General features: G+C 42.1%; 1 protein-coding gene across 6 annotated transcripts in view; it reads right to left on the bottom strand.

Annotated features, from left to right (window-relative positions):
• Positions 1-15760, bottom strand: part of TSHZ2 (teashirt zinc finger homeobox 2) — a 512491-nt gene that overhangs the window by 217891 nt on the left and 278840 nt on the right. For 4 of the 6 annotated variants that reach the window (XM_078372002.1, XM_054255470.2, XM_054255471.2 and 1 more), the window contains exon 2: positions 6479-9548. In XM_078372002.1, the coding sequence (XP_078228128.1) occupies positions 6487-9548 (3062 nt within the window). In that variant the 3' untranslated portion in view covers positions 6479-6486. The remainder of the gene's footprint in view (positions 1-6478; positions 9549-15760) is intronic. The other 2 variants (XM_017972118.5, XM_054255473.2) reach the window with 1 other exon arrangement.

The following is a 15760-nucleotide window of genomic DNA, read 5'->3' as shown; positions in this document are numbered from 1 at the left end:
CTGCAAGTAAACAAACAAATAAATATACAAAGAAATACATGAACATATTCCAGGAAAAAAAAAATCCAAACCATTTTCCACATACTCCTGGCTTCTTGGGCTTTTGGAGGTGATTGTTCTCAACAGCCACACAGAGTTCTGTAAAACCCCCAAATGTGACATGCGCCTGTGGCTGCTGGCATCCCTTTTCCCTCCAGGTGAGCCTCACGTAACATTTACACTGGATTTAATAGGAGAACATGACATGCACTGATTTTCAGCAAACTCCTGATCTTCCGGAATAGAGTCAGGAAAGAAAGCAACTGCACACCAAATCCTCTTCTATTTTGGTACCCTTAACACACTCCCTTACCTCGTTGGCCTACATATCATTTAACAAACTGCCCTGCGATTCTTGCAGGGCGTGGCATGATGACTGATTTAAAATCCCCGCATTGCTAAAACTGCATTGTTCTTCATCAAGTTGAGTCATTTTTATGTGAAGTGTCAAGCTCCCTAACAAATAACTCCTGCCAGACAAATCAAGTTCCTCGTCTTAGAGCCGAGGCTAAATAGTTTATAGCTTTAATCTGCTCACCGAGGTGTGCAGTCTATGACAGTAATTATAAATGCAAGGAGAAATTATAGCTGAATGCTTTAACTGCATTAGGAGCCGTTTGATGAACAATCATGAGCGCCTGCTCATTTCCAACAATAGAGGGCAAGTTAGTGTCAATGCATTAGAGAGATTTCAGTTCTGCATGGCTTTTTCTCCCATTTACCACGGAATGTCACTTGTCTCCTATAAAGTAGAAAAAAGCATCGTGGAAAGCTTTAAACTTGATAGTTAAAAAAAAAAGACAAAGAGAAATGCAGAGAAAACTGTTTATCATTATGACTTCCTTTTCTCTGTTTGTTTGGCGGCAGGTTGGGTTTCAAATTAGCTCAGTGAAGGTAACTGCTTGTTTGCTTACAAGAGGCCTTTAAAAAAATTCCTCCCCGAGCCATTTTTGAGAGGTCTTTATGGAGAAAGACTTCTTTACAGGAAGGGCAAGTTCAAAATCCTCACAGGAAGCAGCTCCTGCGATTGCGTGTCCCTTCACTAGGTTCTGCTCCTCATCTGCAACCACCTAAGCTAATGACACAATTTAGCTCTTTATTTTCCCCTCCTCACTTTCGCAGAAAGACGTTTTTAATTTAGCTGAAGAATTACACAAATGTATTTTAAAGACATAAATCCATATAAAAAATATGAGCTAATTAAAACATTGCACTCCCTGTCGCTCATGGATTTTCAATTTAGGGAAAGAAAAAAGAATTGCATCTGGTTAAATGAAAAGATGATACTGATGGCAGATTGGAGTAAATGAAAAATAATGTTACTCTATATTAAAGCACCAAATTATACATGTCAGAATTGAGCATTCAAAAGTCCAAATGAGGGGGGAAGGGGTAATGGAGGCTGAGATGCATACAGGGAGTTAAGCCAGATCCTTCTGAAGAAATGCAAACATGAAGGAAGACGATGCATTAGTTTCTCGCTGCTTGAGAGATGGTAGAGTCTTGTACTTGACCTTGTTTTCCCAGTTTTCAATTTGTTTCCCTAAAATGAATTCCTGAGGGTCAGAATGAGGATTTTCTTTTTTAATCTCACATATATATATTTTCACTGGAATGTGGGTCATTTCTTGGTTAGACGCCATATGGCAAATGTGTAATTACCTGACTGAACAAGAGCATTAAAAGAAAGTGAACAAGTATGTTCTACTTCACTCCGTGGGTCAGTCCTGGGCCCCTGAGTTGCAATGTTTGGTTGAAAGCTGGAGCCTCCAAGAGGAGAGCGCCCTTTCTCCTCTCAACTCCTAGGCCACATTTTATAGCTTTTTCTCTGGGTTGTTGGAGGTACATCTGGCCAGATGTATTGCCTAGAAACCATCAGCCAAGGAGGAGGAAACCAAGAAGCAGAAGAAAGTTGATGCGCATTAGACAGTCCTGGGTTTCAATCCTACCTCCAGGCTTAGTTCTGTGTTTTTGGACAAATCATGAAACTCTTTGAGCTTTGGTTTACCTCTCTGCAGAATGAGGATACTATGAATAATCATACCTGGCTTATAAAAAGAGGCCAGTCAACAGCAGTTTCACTGCCATTGTTATCTGAATCAAATAGCAGGTTGAGGTTTTGGAGGGGTTATTAATTAGTTGAAGTTGAGAAGTTGCTGTGAGTTCTCTGTGCTGTAGGTGAGGCTACAGAACACGGTAAGAGGCTCCAGCAGCTCTGTCTAGAACTTTCTTTTCTTGTAAACCTACTATGTGCCAGGCTTTATGGAAAATAATTACATACATTTAATTCTCACAACCTTCTTATGAGAGGGACTTTATGTCCACATCATGTAGATGTAGACATCTACGTGTGGGGCATGTCTTCATGTAAGTGGGTGAGATGGGGTTTAAACCCAGCAGTCTTTCCTGAACACTGCCTCTGAGTCCACTCTTCCCCATCCTGGCTTTACCCGGGACCAGGCAGAGCCACCTCCTCTGTGTTCCTTTCAGCATTTCCCCTAGAATTTTTCATCTATGTGTCTGTGGCTAGCCTCAAAGGCAGTCTCTTGTTCTGGTTATGGCTCACTCCCTGGGAATTAGCACAGTGCTTGCTGTGGAACGATGGCTTTCTAGATATGTCATAATGAATGAGTGAGGCTCAGAGATTGTAGGGCCTTGGGAAATTCAGGCAGAATCTCTCTGCCTCTGTTTCCTCCTCCCTATCATGAGTGAATCAACCTCTACCTCACAGGGCTGTTTGTGAGAATAAAGTGAAATAATGTTTGCAAAGTGCTTGCTGCAAAGCCTGGCACATTTTGCTATTATAATTGGTAGAACTGCTGGTTCACTATTACATTTCCATTGTTAAATATAATAGAGTCTGGTGCATAGTAAATGCACAACAAATATTTGTTGAAGGAAGAAAGGAATGCAGGGAGGGAAGAAAAGAGAGGAAAGAAGAAAAAAGGAAGGAAGGAAAGAAGGGAAAGAGGAAGGAAGGAAGGAAAGAAGGATGGAAGGAGGGAAAGAGGGAAGAAATGAGGGAAGAAAAGATGAAAGAAAGGAATATTTATTTAATGGAGGAAAGAATGGTTGATGCCATTAATAGACAGTAATTTGTCCAGCCTGTCTTATTCTTCCCAGATTGCCATATAATCTATGCTGTTAGGATTGCCAGATTTAGCTAATAAAAATACAGGATGCCCAGTTAAATCTGAATTCTGACAAACAATGAATACTTTTAAAATGTAAGTATGGTTCATGCAATATTTGGGCCAGACTTACACTCAAACCATATTTGTCATTTATCTGAAATATAAATTTAACTGGACATCATTCTGTATTTTATCTGGCAACCTTACACGCTTTTCACCCTGAACATGTGTTTTTATCAAGCCGCCCACAACAAAAGTGGCAGCTCATTGGACTAGAATACTTCCCTGCCAACAATTTCAAGGCTAGGTGTGCTGTTAAACTTGTACACTATATTACATGGTAATGACTATAATTTCAAGCCTTTATGCATTTCAGACTCATTGATTTGCTCTCTGTTTAATTTCTACTAGTCAAGAGCATGTGGCTTTTAAAGATATATACAAATACACATTGAAATTGTTTTACATTACTTATGTCCTAAAATAGAGATGCACACTTAATATTTTCTAATGAATTTTTAATGAAAAGTTGCATTTAATATTTGGCAGAGCATTTTGCAGGATTTAAGATATAGTGGATAGAGGAAAGAAAATTCAGATCAAAAGTTATGTCTACCAGAAAACAGAGATCTGTTAGAGCTCTCAAATTTTCCACGAAATCTTGATCATACTTTCTAAAACATTATGCCATTTTGCACAATTTGTGCTATCATACATTACAACTAAGATTAGAGTTCCAGATAATAGTGATGTCATTTCACGACCATTTAAAAACCTTTCATGCATCAATACAGGCACTGCATAAATATTGTTCTAAAAGAGGATCCTGGGAGTAGAGGCATTTTTTTCTAAGGTGGCCAAGGCATCAAGAATCGACCTTTGTACAGATGGGGGAAACATTCAGGCAGATAGGAGTATTTTTAAGATGAACACAAACACAGCCAGTACCTGCACCTTCTTTTCTGTCCACAAAGCATACGTACAAGACCATGGCTTTGAACGAGTCTCAAACATTCAAATCTGTTTTTCTGCAATCCTCTCAGAACCACAGCCTAATGGCACTTGTAAGGATGGAGCTCTGGTTTTATGTAATAAAAACACTAAGACAACACTTTCAAGGTCCAAATTAGATATGCTCATCCTGTACAAATGCAGAGAGGGGCCAAAATAGCTATCTTATCTATGCATTTAACAGATTTCTAAGTACCTTCTGTATGTTTTTCCAAATTATTGCTTTACCTTTGAGTCCGTAGAACAGGTATTATACATTTCAGATTCTGACTGACGATGGATCAAGCTTTCTTTTCCTTCCCTCTCCCTATTTCCAGACCACAGTGTTTTGGCAATTATATTAATTTTTTTTTACAAAAGGTTACAAACCTAACAGGTGGAAAAGTGGTCTTTATTATACCACAAATAAATATTACTTATTTGTCTTCTTCACCATGGTTTCAACCCACCACTGTTGGATTTGAAATCTTTCTTCTCTCTAGGTATTCTGTGTATACCCACTTTTGTTTTTAAAAAAAGAATCAGGAAAACATAATGGCAAGTTATATAAGATTTAAAATGTTATATAACAAATAAATAGGATGTTGTCGAGTCCCAAGCTCAGGTATGATTTCAATGGATGCTTTTTGGCTTTTCTTACTGTGAGCTGAACAAATCATGCTTGGAGAAAAAGAGAAGAATCTGCCAATAACACATTTAATCATCATGATAAAAACATGTAAACCAAAAAGATGGTCTTCATTTGGGGCCAGATAGCAATTAGAATTAAAGGATGACTCCTCTCCAACAGAAGCGTAGATCTCCTCACTCAGGGGAAAGTCCCAGGCCAGATATTTTAACTTTTTATTTCATCTTGGCCATCTTCACACTCAGTAAATCTCTCTGTCTGATCTGAGGCGAGCCCAAAGCCATGCCATGTAAACATCCCTCTCTACCTGGACCTCTCCTAGTGTCCTACCTCTCTAGCTTGTTCTGAAAGTCTTTATAAACCAATGCTCTGACAATAGGAGGTGATGAGCGATTATATGTTATTAGGTTTTCATATTTTGTTGTGAATTAATTAAGAGCTAATGAATTAAGAGCAAATCTGTAACTTAGCATGACATAAACTGGACTGGTCAGCACAGAAGGTTTAGTTCAGGTTGGGTTCCCATCTTGGGATGGCCCAAGGCGGAGGACCACCTGAACACATAGGAGGGCCCTTAGTGTGTGGAAGCATCATGCTGGAAGGGAGAGAAAAAGAAGCAGAGAAAACACAAAAAGGCAAATGAAAGAGATCTGTTAAGACCCAACCTTGCTTATACTCAACATTTGAAAGTGGCCGGTGAGACTAATCGGCTAAGGCATTTGACCTCTGCCCTGTTTCCTAAAAATGACACAAATACTTTGGAATGGGTGACAATATAAGGCATAAAACTTCTATGATACATGATGTGAATTATCCTGAAGGTGTGGGACTCCATGCACATGGACAATAAGTGTGCAGAAAGCCATTTGTTTCTTTATGAGAAATAAAACCTCAAGGGCATGCATTTCCTCATCTTTGCTAAAGGTAGACTCTAATATTGGTCTATTCACAAGAAAACTAAAAGGTGAGAGAAGAAAATAAGCTTCTTCTCTTTTCATCTCAATGTTCTGCAAAGAAGAGTATTTTTCTACCATCCTGTTAAGGGCGCATGCTCATTCATCGAAAACTTAATGTAGACAATAGCCAAGGGGAAGAGAACGAAGGTGGTAATTGCTAACAGTAAGCTGCAAAAAAACCCAGTTATTACAAATAACAATCATAAAGGCAACTTTAAGCTATTTATGAGCTGATTAAGAAATCTCTGTGTAGTAACTACTTCTAGGAAAGCTCCAATGTTTCTTCCATTGCTCACCTTTTTATTACTTTATAAGTCACTGGCATTGCTATGAAAAGGTGGGGTGGTGAAATGGAATGGTGACAGAAGTTGGTATCTGTAATTAAAATGAAAGATAGCCTTGGTTGGACACTGGAGCTTGCTTGGGTAACTCAGGATTATGGATGATGAAAACCTAGAAAATGCAGTAGCCATCTGTGAACTTCATTTCTCTAAACCCATTTTATTCTAGTTCCCAGCTCTAAACTGGAGGACTTGAGAGAAGGATTAGGACTTATTTTTCACGATCTGGTCTTTCATAAAAATAAATCTTACTCCAGCAAGCTACTATCCTGCTTGCACTGGGAGATGCTAGCTGCCTCTAAGCATACCCATCTCCCTATAAGAAGCTCCTTACAAGGCTAGTCTCAATGCCTCGGAGCAAACTCATACCTGCAGAGCTATTCTTCATCCACGTCTGTTACAAACTGTGAATGGTGTTCAGGTGACTTGCTGTGCGTTTTGCTTAGGTGGAGTTTTACTGCATGTTTGCTCACAAATGTCCGACAGCACAACTTACACTTGAATTTAGAGTCTGTGTCCTCTTCACCAGCTATTGTTTCCGGAGACCTCTGAGCCGACGATACCCGGGAGATCTCTTGCTCCACCTTGCTTTGCTGGTCCACTGACAAGCGGGTCATGTCCTTCATTTGGAAACCCAGGTGAGATTCTAAGTGACTGATGTAGGTAGAAGGGGTTCTGAACTGGGAGGCACAGTCACTGCAATAAAAGATGGGGTGGCCTTTGTCCATGTTTTTTAGAAATTTTGTCCCGCCTGTTTTCCTAAGCTGGTACTTGACGTTAGCCAGCCAGTGACTGATAGTGGTCATTGAAAGTCCCGTAAACTTCGAGATTTGCATACGCTCTTGAGGGCCCAGATCGGACAGCAGGTATTTGCCCTCTGATGTCTGGAAGAGGCTCGAGGCAAACTGAGCTTGTAAAATCAGAAGATGCTGAGGATTCCAGTTGGACTGCCGGCCTTTTCTTTTATGCAAAGTCGAGACTTCACTGGAGACATCCTCAAAGCGCCTAACATCCATTTCCAGCTTCATGGGAGGGACCCTGGAGGAAGCAGCGGGCTTTGGGGTGGTGGCTTTGGGGAGGACTTTGACCATGTCTGCGATGTCAGACAGAGCGTGCTTCTGAGGTGGGGACGTACAGGATTGTGCTTGCGAGGACTCGGCTTTCTTGCTTTTGGACTTGGTCAGGTCAATGGGCTGATCGTTGTTCTCAAACAGGTAGCGTCTGGATACGCTAGCTGGCCTTGAGGAGGCGGGACTCAAGACTGGTTTGTCCATGACACTGAGATTCGACTTGTGGAACATGGAAATTGTGCTTGAACTTGGGCTGGAGCAGGAAGGTGAGCGTAAGGGCTCTGTGGCTTTGCCCAGGTGATTGTTCAGGACGGACTGCAGGGCGCTGAGCGGGTTGATACATGGCAGGGCCGGGGTGTGGTTGGCAAGGGCGCACCCGTTGCTCAGAGCAGAAGTGGGCTCCAGCGGCTGGGGTTTCTCCTTTTCGCTGCCCTCTTTCATCAGCTTGTCCTCCTCCTTCAGGGGACCCAGCTCAGTCTTTCTGGCTTCTGGGGGCGTTTCGCTTTTACGGAAAGAATCGCCCTCCCTGTGGCTGAAAGATGAGGCCTCTTCATGGGGACTTTCTTTCCCACACTCCTTCACGACTTCATCTTTGTCTTCTGACTCCCTCTTGACTTGAGTGTAAGGGGCCAGGTTTGTGGGCACAGAAATGAGTGGCATCACTTTCCACTTTGGTGCAATGGGCCTCAGCTTGTTGGTGAGATTAGGCCGGATCTGCAGTACCTGGGATCCCATAGGCAAAGGTGGCTTAGTGCCCTCGGACAGCTGATAGGCTGCGTGGATGCTGGGGTAGGCACTCCAGCTGGGGGCCCCATTTTGGGCTTTGTTGATGGCTGTGGTGACAGTATTTTCCAAAGATTTCAAAATGTCCCCACCACCCTTTGAGCCATCTTCCAAGTCCTCCTCCCTTAGATATTGATATTTGATTGTAGGGTCTAAAGGTTTTTGTAGAGGATCTTCATAGTCCTCGCTTTTCACGACTTTCTCATCCTTGCTGGTTTCCTCTGGCCTTTCTTTTTTACTCTCTTTCTTTAACTCAGTGGTAGAGGCTGTACAGTCTGCTGCTGAGTTACTGGATGGCTTGGGAGCCAGAGAATCACTGTTTGGGGCCTCGGACAATGACTGCATTTTCTCCACAGCCAGCGGGTCTAACACCAGCTGCTTCCCTTTCTTGGAGGCAGAGCTGGTGACCTTGAGAAAGTGACCTGTGACCATCATGTGGGTGGTGAGCTGCTGCAAGGTGTCATGGGAGCTCCCACACTCCATGCACTTTAAGATCTGGGACTTGCAGGCCTCAAACTGCCAGGTGTAGCTGGCTCCATTCTGGTAGCCATAGCGGTTGTTGGAGGACAACTGCAAGTTGGCGTTCTTCTGGGAAGAAAAAGAATCTGCAAAAGATCCTGTGGTTGAATCGGGGGAACACGGCCGATTGACATCGAAAACGCGCTTCTTCGCAGGGGTGACTATCTTCGAGGAAATGGTTGGGACTGGCTCCTTCAAAGGCACTTTTTGGTAATGTTTTGTTTTAATCATGTGGACACTCAAATCTTGGAGGGAATCGAAGGAGTCGCCACAAAACATACATTTCAGAACCTTCTGAGCATCCTCCTTGTCCATATCCTGGAAAGCCCTCTTCCGGGGCTTTGAATAGCTCGCAGGTCTGAGCTTGTCCTTCTTGCGGTTGTCATCTTGATAGTGGCCCGTTTCGTTCATGTGCACGGTCAGCTCCACAAGGGTGTCGTAGGCAGCGCTGCACTGCCGGCATCGGAATCGGCTGGCCCCGGTGAACACAGTCCCGCACATCTTGCTGCTCTGCCGATACAGCTGCACTGAGCTAAACAGGCTGGGTTTCGAGATGGACCTGGCCGGCAAGTTCTGCTGCAGGCTTTTGGACAGAGCGTCTTGGTGCCAATCAAAATCGCTCTTGTTGCTGCCATTCCGGGTGTCACAGTGCCGCCTCTCACTATTGGACAGCTTGAAGCCGAGGCCCAGGCCCGACCAATAGGAATCAGACAGGATGTTGGCGTAGACCGCAGTCATTTTGTCCATGCAGTTGTGTGTTTCGTTTGGAAGCTTGACGTGAGTGTTGCTTTTCTTGTCCGAGGCATCTCGGCCGCAGACGCTCTTGATGTCCGACACCTGATCGCTGGCGTCGCTCAGCAGAGACTCGTTCTCGGCATCCTGATTGGACAAATGACTTCCTGGAGAGTTCTGGTAGCTGAAGCAGCCTTTCTGCTCCGGGCCGGTTTCTAGCTCCTCGTCTGTCCCTGTGTCATTGCCACCCTGCAGTTGAGCTACTGAACCACTGTCCTCTTCTTCCTCTTCTTCTATTTCCTCCTCTTCTTTCAGCTGTTCCTCCTGGGCGTAGCCTGCAAGAGACGAAGAAGACATGAAACAACAATATCAGGCTCCATATTCCATTCCAGTTTCCCCACAGAGACTAAATGCTTCCCATGCCGAACTGAACAGTGATTTAATCTACACTTTTATGCACTGTGAGCAATGGACACAGGAAAGCCAAATGATGTCTTTCGTGCCATCTACTGCTTTTTTTTTTTAATTGCCAGGAGTCATAATTCTTTATAAATGCCTCGGATCCCAAGTTAATAATTTTCAGGTTTAAGGAATATCTTTCTAATATTCCTATAATGAGATAGTTGCTAAATTCACTTTTAGGAAATCTGGATTGAATTTCATAGCCTATTAAAGTCAGATCTCTACACGGAAGAATGTTGGCTCATAGGGAGACAAAGATTTGACTCTTGACATCTAGATGGTAAAGTTTACCAAGACACTTGGATATATTGGCATATAACCATATAAATAAATCATTTTTGAGTGCTCAGAAGTAATTTGGATGCACAGCCATTATATTTTTGATAGCCACTGTCTTTTTACTATAACATTTTTATTTGTAGAGAATTACACAGCAGGATTATGGGGTATGCAAATAAAATCTTCTGTTGATAGTTGAAAAATTATGTAAGCTCAGCAAATATAATGATTTTAAAATAATCGCAAATGGTGTTAGAATGGGAGATTTCGCAACTATCTTATTATTCTCCAACAGGTTTATGAAGACCTTTCCAGACAAGGTTGAAAATGCCCTCTCGATCTTGTGCCTGTAATTTCAAATGCACTGTGATTTGTGGGTACCCGTCATGAGATGCCAATTATATATTTGATTTGTAGATGCAAAATGCTATTGGGGATGCATGCTTTCCCTTCTCTGAAAGGATTTAGGACCAGTAATTGCATGGGGAAAATGAAGACATGAGCGAGCTGGTGCAAAGGGAATTAATGGGCAAATATCCATCAATGGAGATGGGGAATGTGACATTATGCCTATGGGCTCATTTTCTTCACCTGGCCTTTTCAGAACCCGGCAGATAAATGCAACCAAAGAAGTCCTAAAGAAAAGGAGATCCAGTTTTATATTTGCAAGGCTTGCACAATCTTAATGCACTGTTTTCTTTAGGAACTTCTATCTCCCCTCTCTGTGGCAGGTAACGACTTGGCAAAACCTTAGAGCAGCTCTGTTATTTCCAGTCACAAAGGGACAAAGCTTGGAAAAGGAGTGGCCATGCACTGGAGGTTTGTCCTGTGAGGCAGGAACAGAGAATTAGAAGAGAAGGGGATTTGCTAGGATAAAGCAGCTACAGCCAGCAACTCCAAAGGCTGCCACTGCTGCTGCTGTTGAAGAGAAAGAATATTTATTGAGCAATTACTGTCTCCTAGGAAGTGAGCTAAACCCTGAAAATGCATTCTTTCATTTTGTCTAATAGCCACATGAAGTAGCTACTATTATTTTCATTTCACCGATGGGGAAACTGAGGCTTTAAGATAAGGAAATTCATCCAAGGCCACACAGCTAGTATTGCAGAGTCAGGACATACACCCAAGTCTGCCTGATGGGAGAATACCCGAATACAGGAGACACCACTCTCTTTGTATTGTCAGTCTAATGAAGAAGAACCCTTTGAGGAGACCCAAAGGCTAAAGGTTAAGCAGTGGAATTTCACTGAAATATCACTAAATAGAAAACCACATCAGAGGGGAAAACTGGGAAAACTGCAGACAAGAGCCCATGATTTTAGGGACAGAATGCCATAAAACAAGATGAACTGTATAAATTCAGTCTAGCCATGAGTTTTATGGTTGTGTTAGTTATTTTTCTGTTATTGGTGTGGTGTGTTTTGCTTTTCTAGCAAATTGACAGGTGGATTTTTCATTAAATTGGTGTTACTGGTCCCTAGTCTCAAAAATTGGTTTGAAAAAACAATAACTACTCAATCTAGTCAAAAAACCATTAACAAGTGGTCACAACTTGCAGGAACACTGTAGTTTAAAGTGGCTATATGGCCACATTAAATTATTCCTGATGGCACCATCCCATTTTCTTTTTCCTGGATTAACTTGTAAGTTTGCAAAAAGTAGGTACACCATTCAAAGAGAAAATTTCTGTTACAAAATTAATAAACGAAATAACAACTGATGAAATAAATTGTTACTGAGCCAAGTAAAATACATCAGAGAATCAGACAGATTTCATCAATCAAATAGGGTCGCTTTGAGAATGAAGGGGAACACATGCTGGGACAACAGGTGTTAGGCAGGATGTTCTGGGCTAAGACACGTGGTGACCACACCTATGGATAACGTCATCACAGCAACGAAGAAGCAAATAAATCTGCAGGTTTGGTGGGGACAAGGGCTTTCTGTCATCACAATTGGCTAAGGTATTTCTGGGTTTCATTCATCTCAGTATTTTCAGTGCCTCACACCTTGCCTGACACTTAGTAAGAAGTTGGGAAGTAATTTATGTTATTTCCTGTGTATGTTGATGAAATACATACATGCACTCTACTGTGTGCGCCTGTGGGTGTGTGTGTGCACACCGACACACACACGCAGGCATGCACAATCTGCCCACCCAATATAGTGATCTGCAAACCAGGAGAAAAGAAGTATTCTTTTATTCACTGACATTTGGAAGCAGAGCTTTCTGGACCAGCTCAGCCTCACAATCTACATTGTCCTTCTAAATGGATTCCCCAGAAGAAAAGTCAGAGACAGCAAATGCCTCCCCCACAATACAGATAAAATTTTCTGCTTAATTAGGCATTGACATGTTTACTATAACCTTTACAGAAGAGTAACTCGTGCTGAGAGACCCTTTTTGTCTGTTTTCCTCTGCAAAGCAGACTAAATCTCATGCACTGGAAATGGTAAGGCATTGAAAAACCTCATACAAAAAGTGCCAAACATCTGTCAAAGTGAGTGTGTTTTAACAATGGCTGAGGGTTCCAAGGAGGTTTTTTTTAAAAACACATTTCAATATCATACAACTGTTTACTTGGCTTAAGTGATTTTGTTCGCCATTGGCAGTTGGGGCAAGAGAGAAAAGGTAGCCAGAATAGGGGTCATCTGGGTAGATAATGAGTATCAGTCTCTCTCTCTATATTGATGATTTGTTTATAAGATTGCATCGTTTGTAAGTCTTACAATAGTATGAGTGGATGAGTGGCAAATTTATTCTTAGGAATACTTATTTAATGAAGGAAAACCATCATAGTTATGCCAAAGCACAGCATGAAAGAACTGTCTCTGTAGAGCTTCCTTGTTGATTGGGGGTCCAAGATCAAACTTCAATATGGCAAAAATTTTCTTTTCCAACCTAAATTTCCAGTTTCATCCATTTCCCCAGCTTGACTCTGGCAACATGAGATGTCCTCATTCCTGGAACAGCTGATACATGAGCAAACCTGGTCCATTCTTTGACTGAACTACTGACTCAAGAGACCATTTCTCTCCCACTCCATGGCCACTGCTCTAGCCTGGGCCACGATGTTGTCCACTAGGTTGGACAATGAGCTTCCTGTTTCCCACAGTCTGCTCTTCAGGGAACTGCTAGAAGATTCTTTATAAAAGGGATTAGGTAATGATGTCCCTCTGTTTTAACTCCTGCAGTGTCTTTCTGTTGCACTTACAATAAAATTTCAACCCTTAGCATGGTCTACAAGAGCCTGCAGGATGTGTCCTTGGCCAACCTTCCTGCTCCTCTCTCAGCACCCACAGCCTGCTCTCCATGCCAAAGAAACAATGGCGTACTTGTTTCTCCTTGACTCCCCAAATCCTTCTCCTGACTGGGGCTCTCTGTCATTGCAGTTTTCTGATCAGAAAGTTCTTCCTCTGCACCATCACATAGCAGGTTCCATCAAGTCTCAGCTCTAATGGGCCCTTTTCAGTGAGACCTTTCCTGGCAGTCTCCCCTGCTCTGTGTAACTCTCAGTCACATCACCCTACAGTGTGAAATCCCTGGAGCACTTACCAGACTCTGAAATAAGCCCATTTGTTTATTGATTAATGTCTTCTTCTACTGAATGTAAGGTTACAATATCTATCCCCATGCACTCAGAATGTTCCTCCCCAGTGGTCAGTTCACATCCTAACACGGAGTGATGTCCACAAATGTTTGAATAAATTAATGGATAATACAGCAAAAAGGATTATTTCAGCTGCAAACTCTGGCTGCATTCCTTAGCAGTGCAGTTGGTACCTCTGGTGGGTAAAGATCTCACCCTCACCTCATGTAGATTGGATGTGAATTACAATCATCCTAATCAACTTCACTCAATGATAAAATGAGAGCATTGACCAAGCATGGAGGCTCACACTTATAATCCCAGCATTTTGGGAAGCTGAGGTGGATGGATCACCTGAGTTCAGGAGTTCGAGACCAGCCTGGCCAACATGGTGAAACCCAGTCTGTACTAAAAAAATAGGAAAATTAGCCAGGTGTGGGCACATGCCTGTAATTTCAGCTACTCAGGAGCCTGAGGCAGGAGAATCGCTTGAACTGGGAGACGGAGGTTGCATTGAGCCGAGATTGTGCCACTGTATTCCAGCCTGGGTGACAGAGTGAGACTCTCTCTCAATTAAAGTAAAATAAAACCAGAGCATCCCCATAAGTCATCTTTCCAGAACAACCCAGCTACCAGCTTCCTTGCTGCACAACTTCTTTGAGCTGTGGATTTACACTTGTAAGTATGAAGTCTGCAATAAGCAACAAGACCACAAAGCATCAGAAGCTATGCTCTTAATGTGAACAGACTTTGATTCAACAAAGACTCACACATGGGAACTTTGAAAGTACGGACTAATTTTATCATGGATACAGTCCATTAGCTGGTCTATGGTAAACAACATTACACATGTATTAGCAGACGTACATATTAGAGTAGTCTTCTCCTGAATTCTTCATCATAAAAGGAGAAATATGGGGAAGTATATTATATATGCTGCATATGTTTTACCCTAGTTGTATGTGGGTAAAAATTATAAATAAATCCTTACATTTTATTTTCTTCCTACAGAAATTGCTTTTTATATTAAAGGTTAATGGCTGGGTATGGTGGCTCACACCTGTAATCCCAGTACTTTGGGAAACTGAGGGGTGAGGATCACTTGAGCCCAGGAGTTGGAGACCAGCCTGTGCAACATAGCAAGACTGTTTCTACAAAAAATTTTTTAAAAAGTACCAGGCATAATGGTGCATGCCTATGGTCCCAGCTACTCAGGTGGCTGAGGTGGGAGGATCACTTGAGCTCAGAAGGTCAAGGCTGCAGTGAGCTATGATCACACCATTATACTGTGGTCTGGGTGACAGAGTGAGACGCTGTCCCAAAAAAAACAACAAAAAAAGGAAAACAATTATTTTAAAAAATACACCTCCTCAATTGTTTCCAAATCTCTAGTCAGAATGATTTAAATAAAATTGTGCAAAATAATTCATGGGTGGTGTGGTGTTAGATAGCAGACTTTTGCTAGGCATATGTTTCTGTAGTCACCTTAAAAATCCACAGTAATGTTTACAGTAAAAACACTGACAGTTTAAAAAATGGCAGTAGAGGTGCAACTATTATAACATAAGAACAATTTAAAACTCAAGAAGGCTCATTTTTAAAAACTAAACCAGAATTCAACCAAGACCTCATTTAAAAACATATCCGATGGTGACAGGATCATTTTTGCCAATCTACACCTCCACATGACTGTTTAAAATCACAGAAAGATGCCACAGTGTTCAAGGCAGACACAAATGAGGAGATCGCGAGAATTTCTCGGCATGTACCCAGTAGGTACAAAAAATGATGACTCGGAATAAGAGCTCCCTGTCATGAGTCTCTAGCGTCTTGGTGACTGTGGTCTAAAAGTCTGTTAATATTTATATTATTATTGGCACTAATAGGTATGCATGTTGGCAGGCTGAGTAAAGAGATACAGGATTCGGTGTTCAAGGAAGCTGTGCTATTCTCAATGGTAGCCAGGCTGGGAGTGAGGGCCTCTTGGAGGGCCATGTGGAGGGATCCCTCTGCTTTTTGTTTCAGGACAGAGGAATTCTAGAGAGCTGCGGAATCCCTGCACCATTCCTGAGCACGGAATTCATTTACAGAGAGTCCAGGTACCCCAGGCCAGGGCCTAGCGTGTTTGCTGGCTGGAGAAGTTATCTATGTTCATGCACATTTTTAAACAGAAAAGTGTTCAAAAAAGGAAAATAAAATTTGTAGTGCATGGATTT

This window comes from Callithrix jacchus, chromosome 5 (assembly GCF_049354715.1).
Source record: "Callithrix jacchus isolate 240 chromosome 5, calJac240_pri, whole genome shotgun sequence".
In the NCBI taxonomy this organism is placed as follows: domain Eukaryota; kingdom Metazoa; phylum Chordata; class Mammalia; order Primates; family Cebidae; genus Callithrix; species Callithrix jacchus.
The sequence above is the reverse complement of the archived record's forward strand: the minus strand, read 5'-3'. Positions and strand labels throughout refer to the sequence as shown.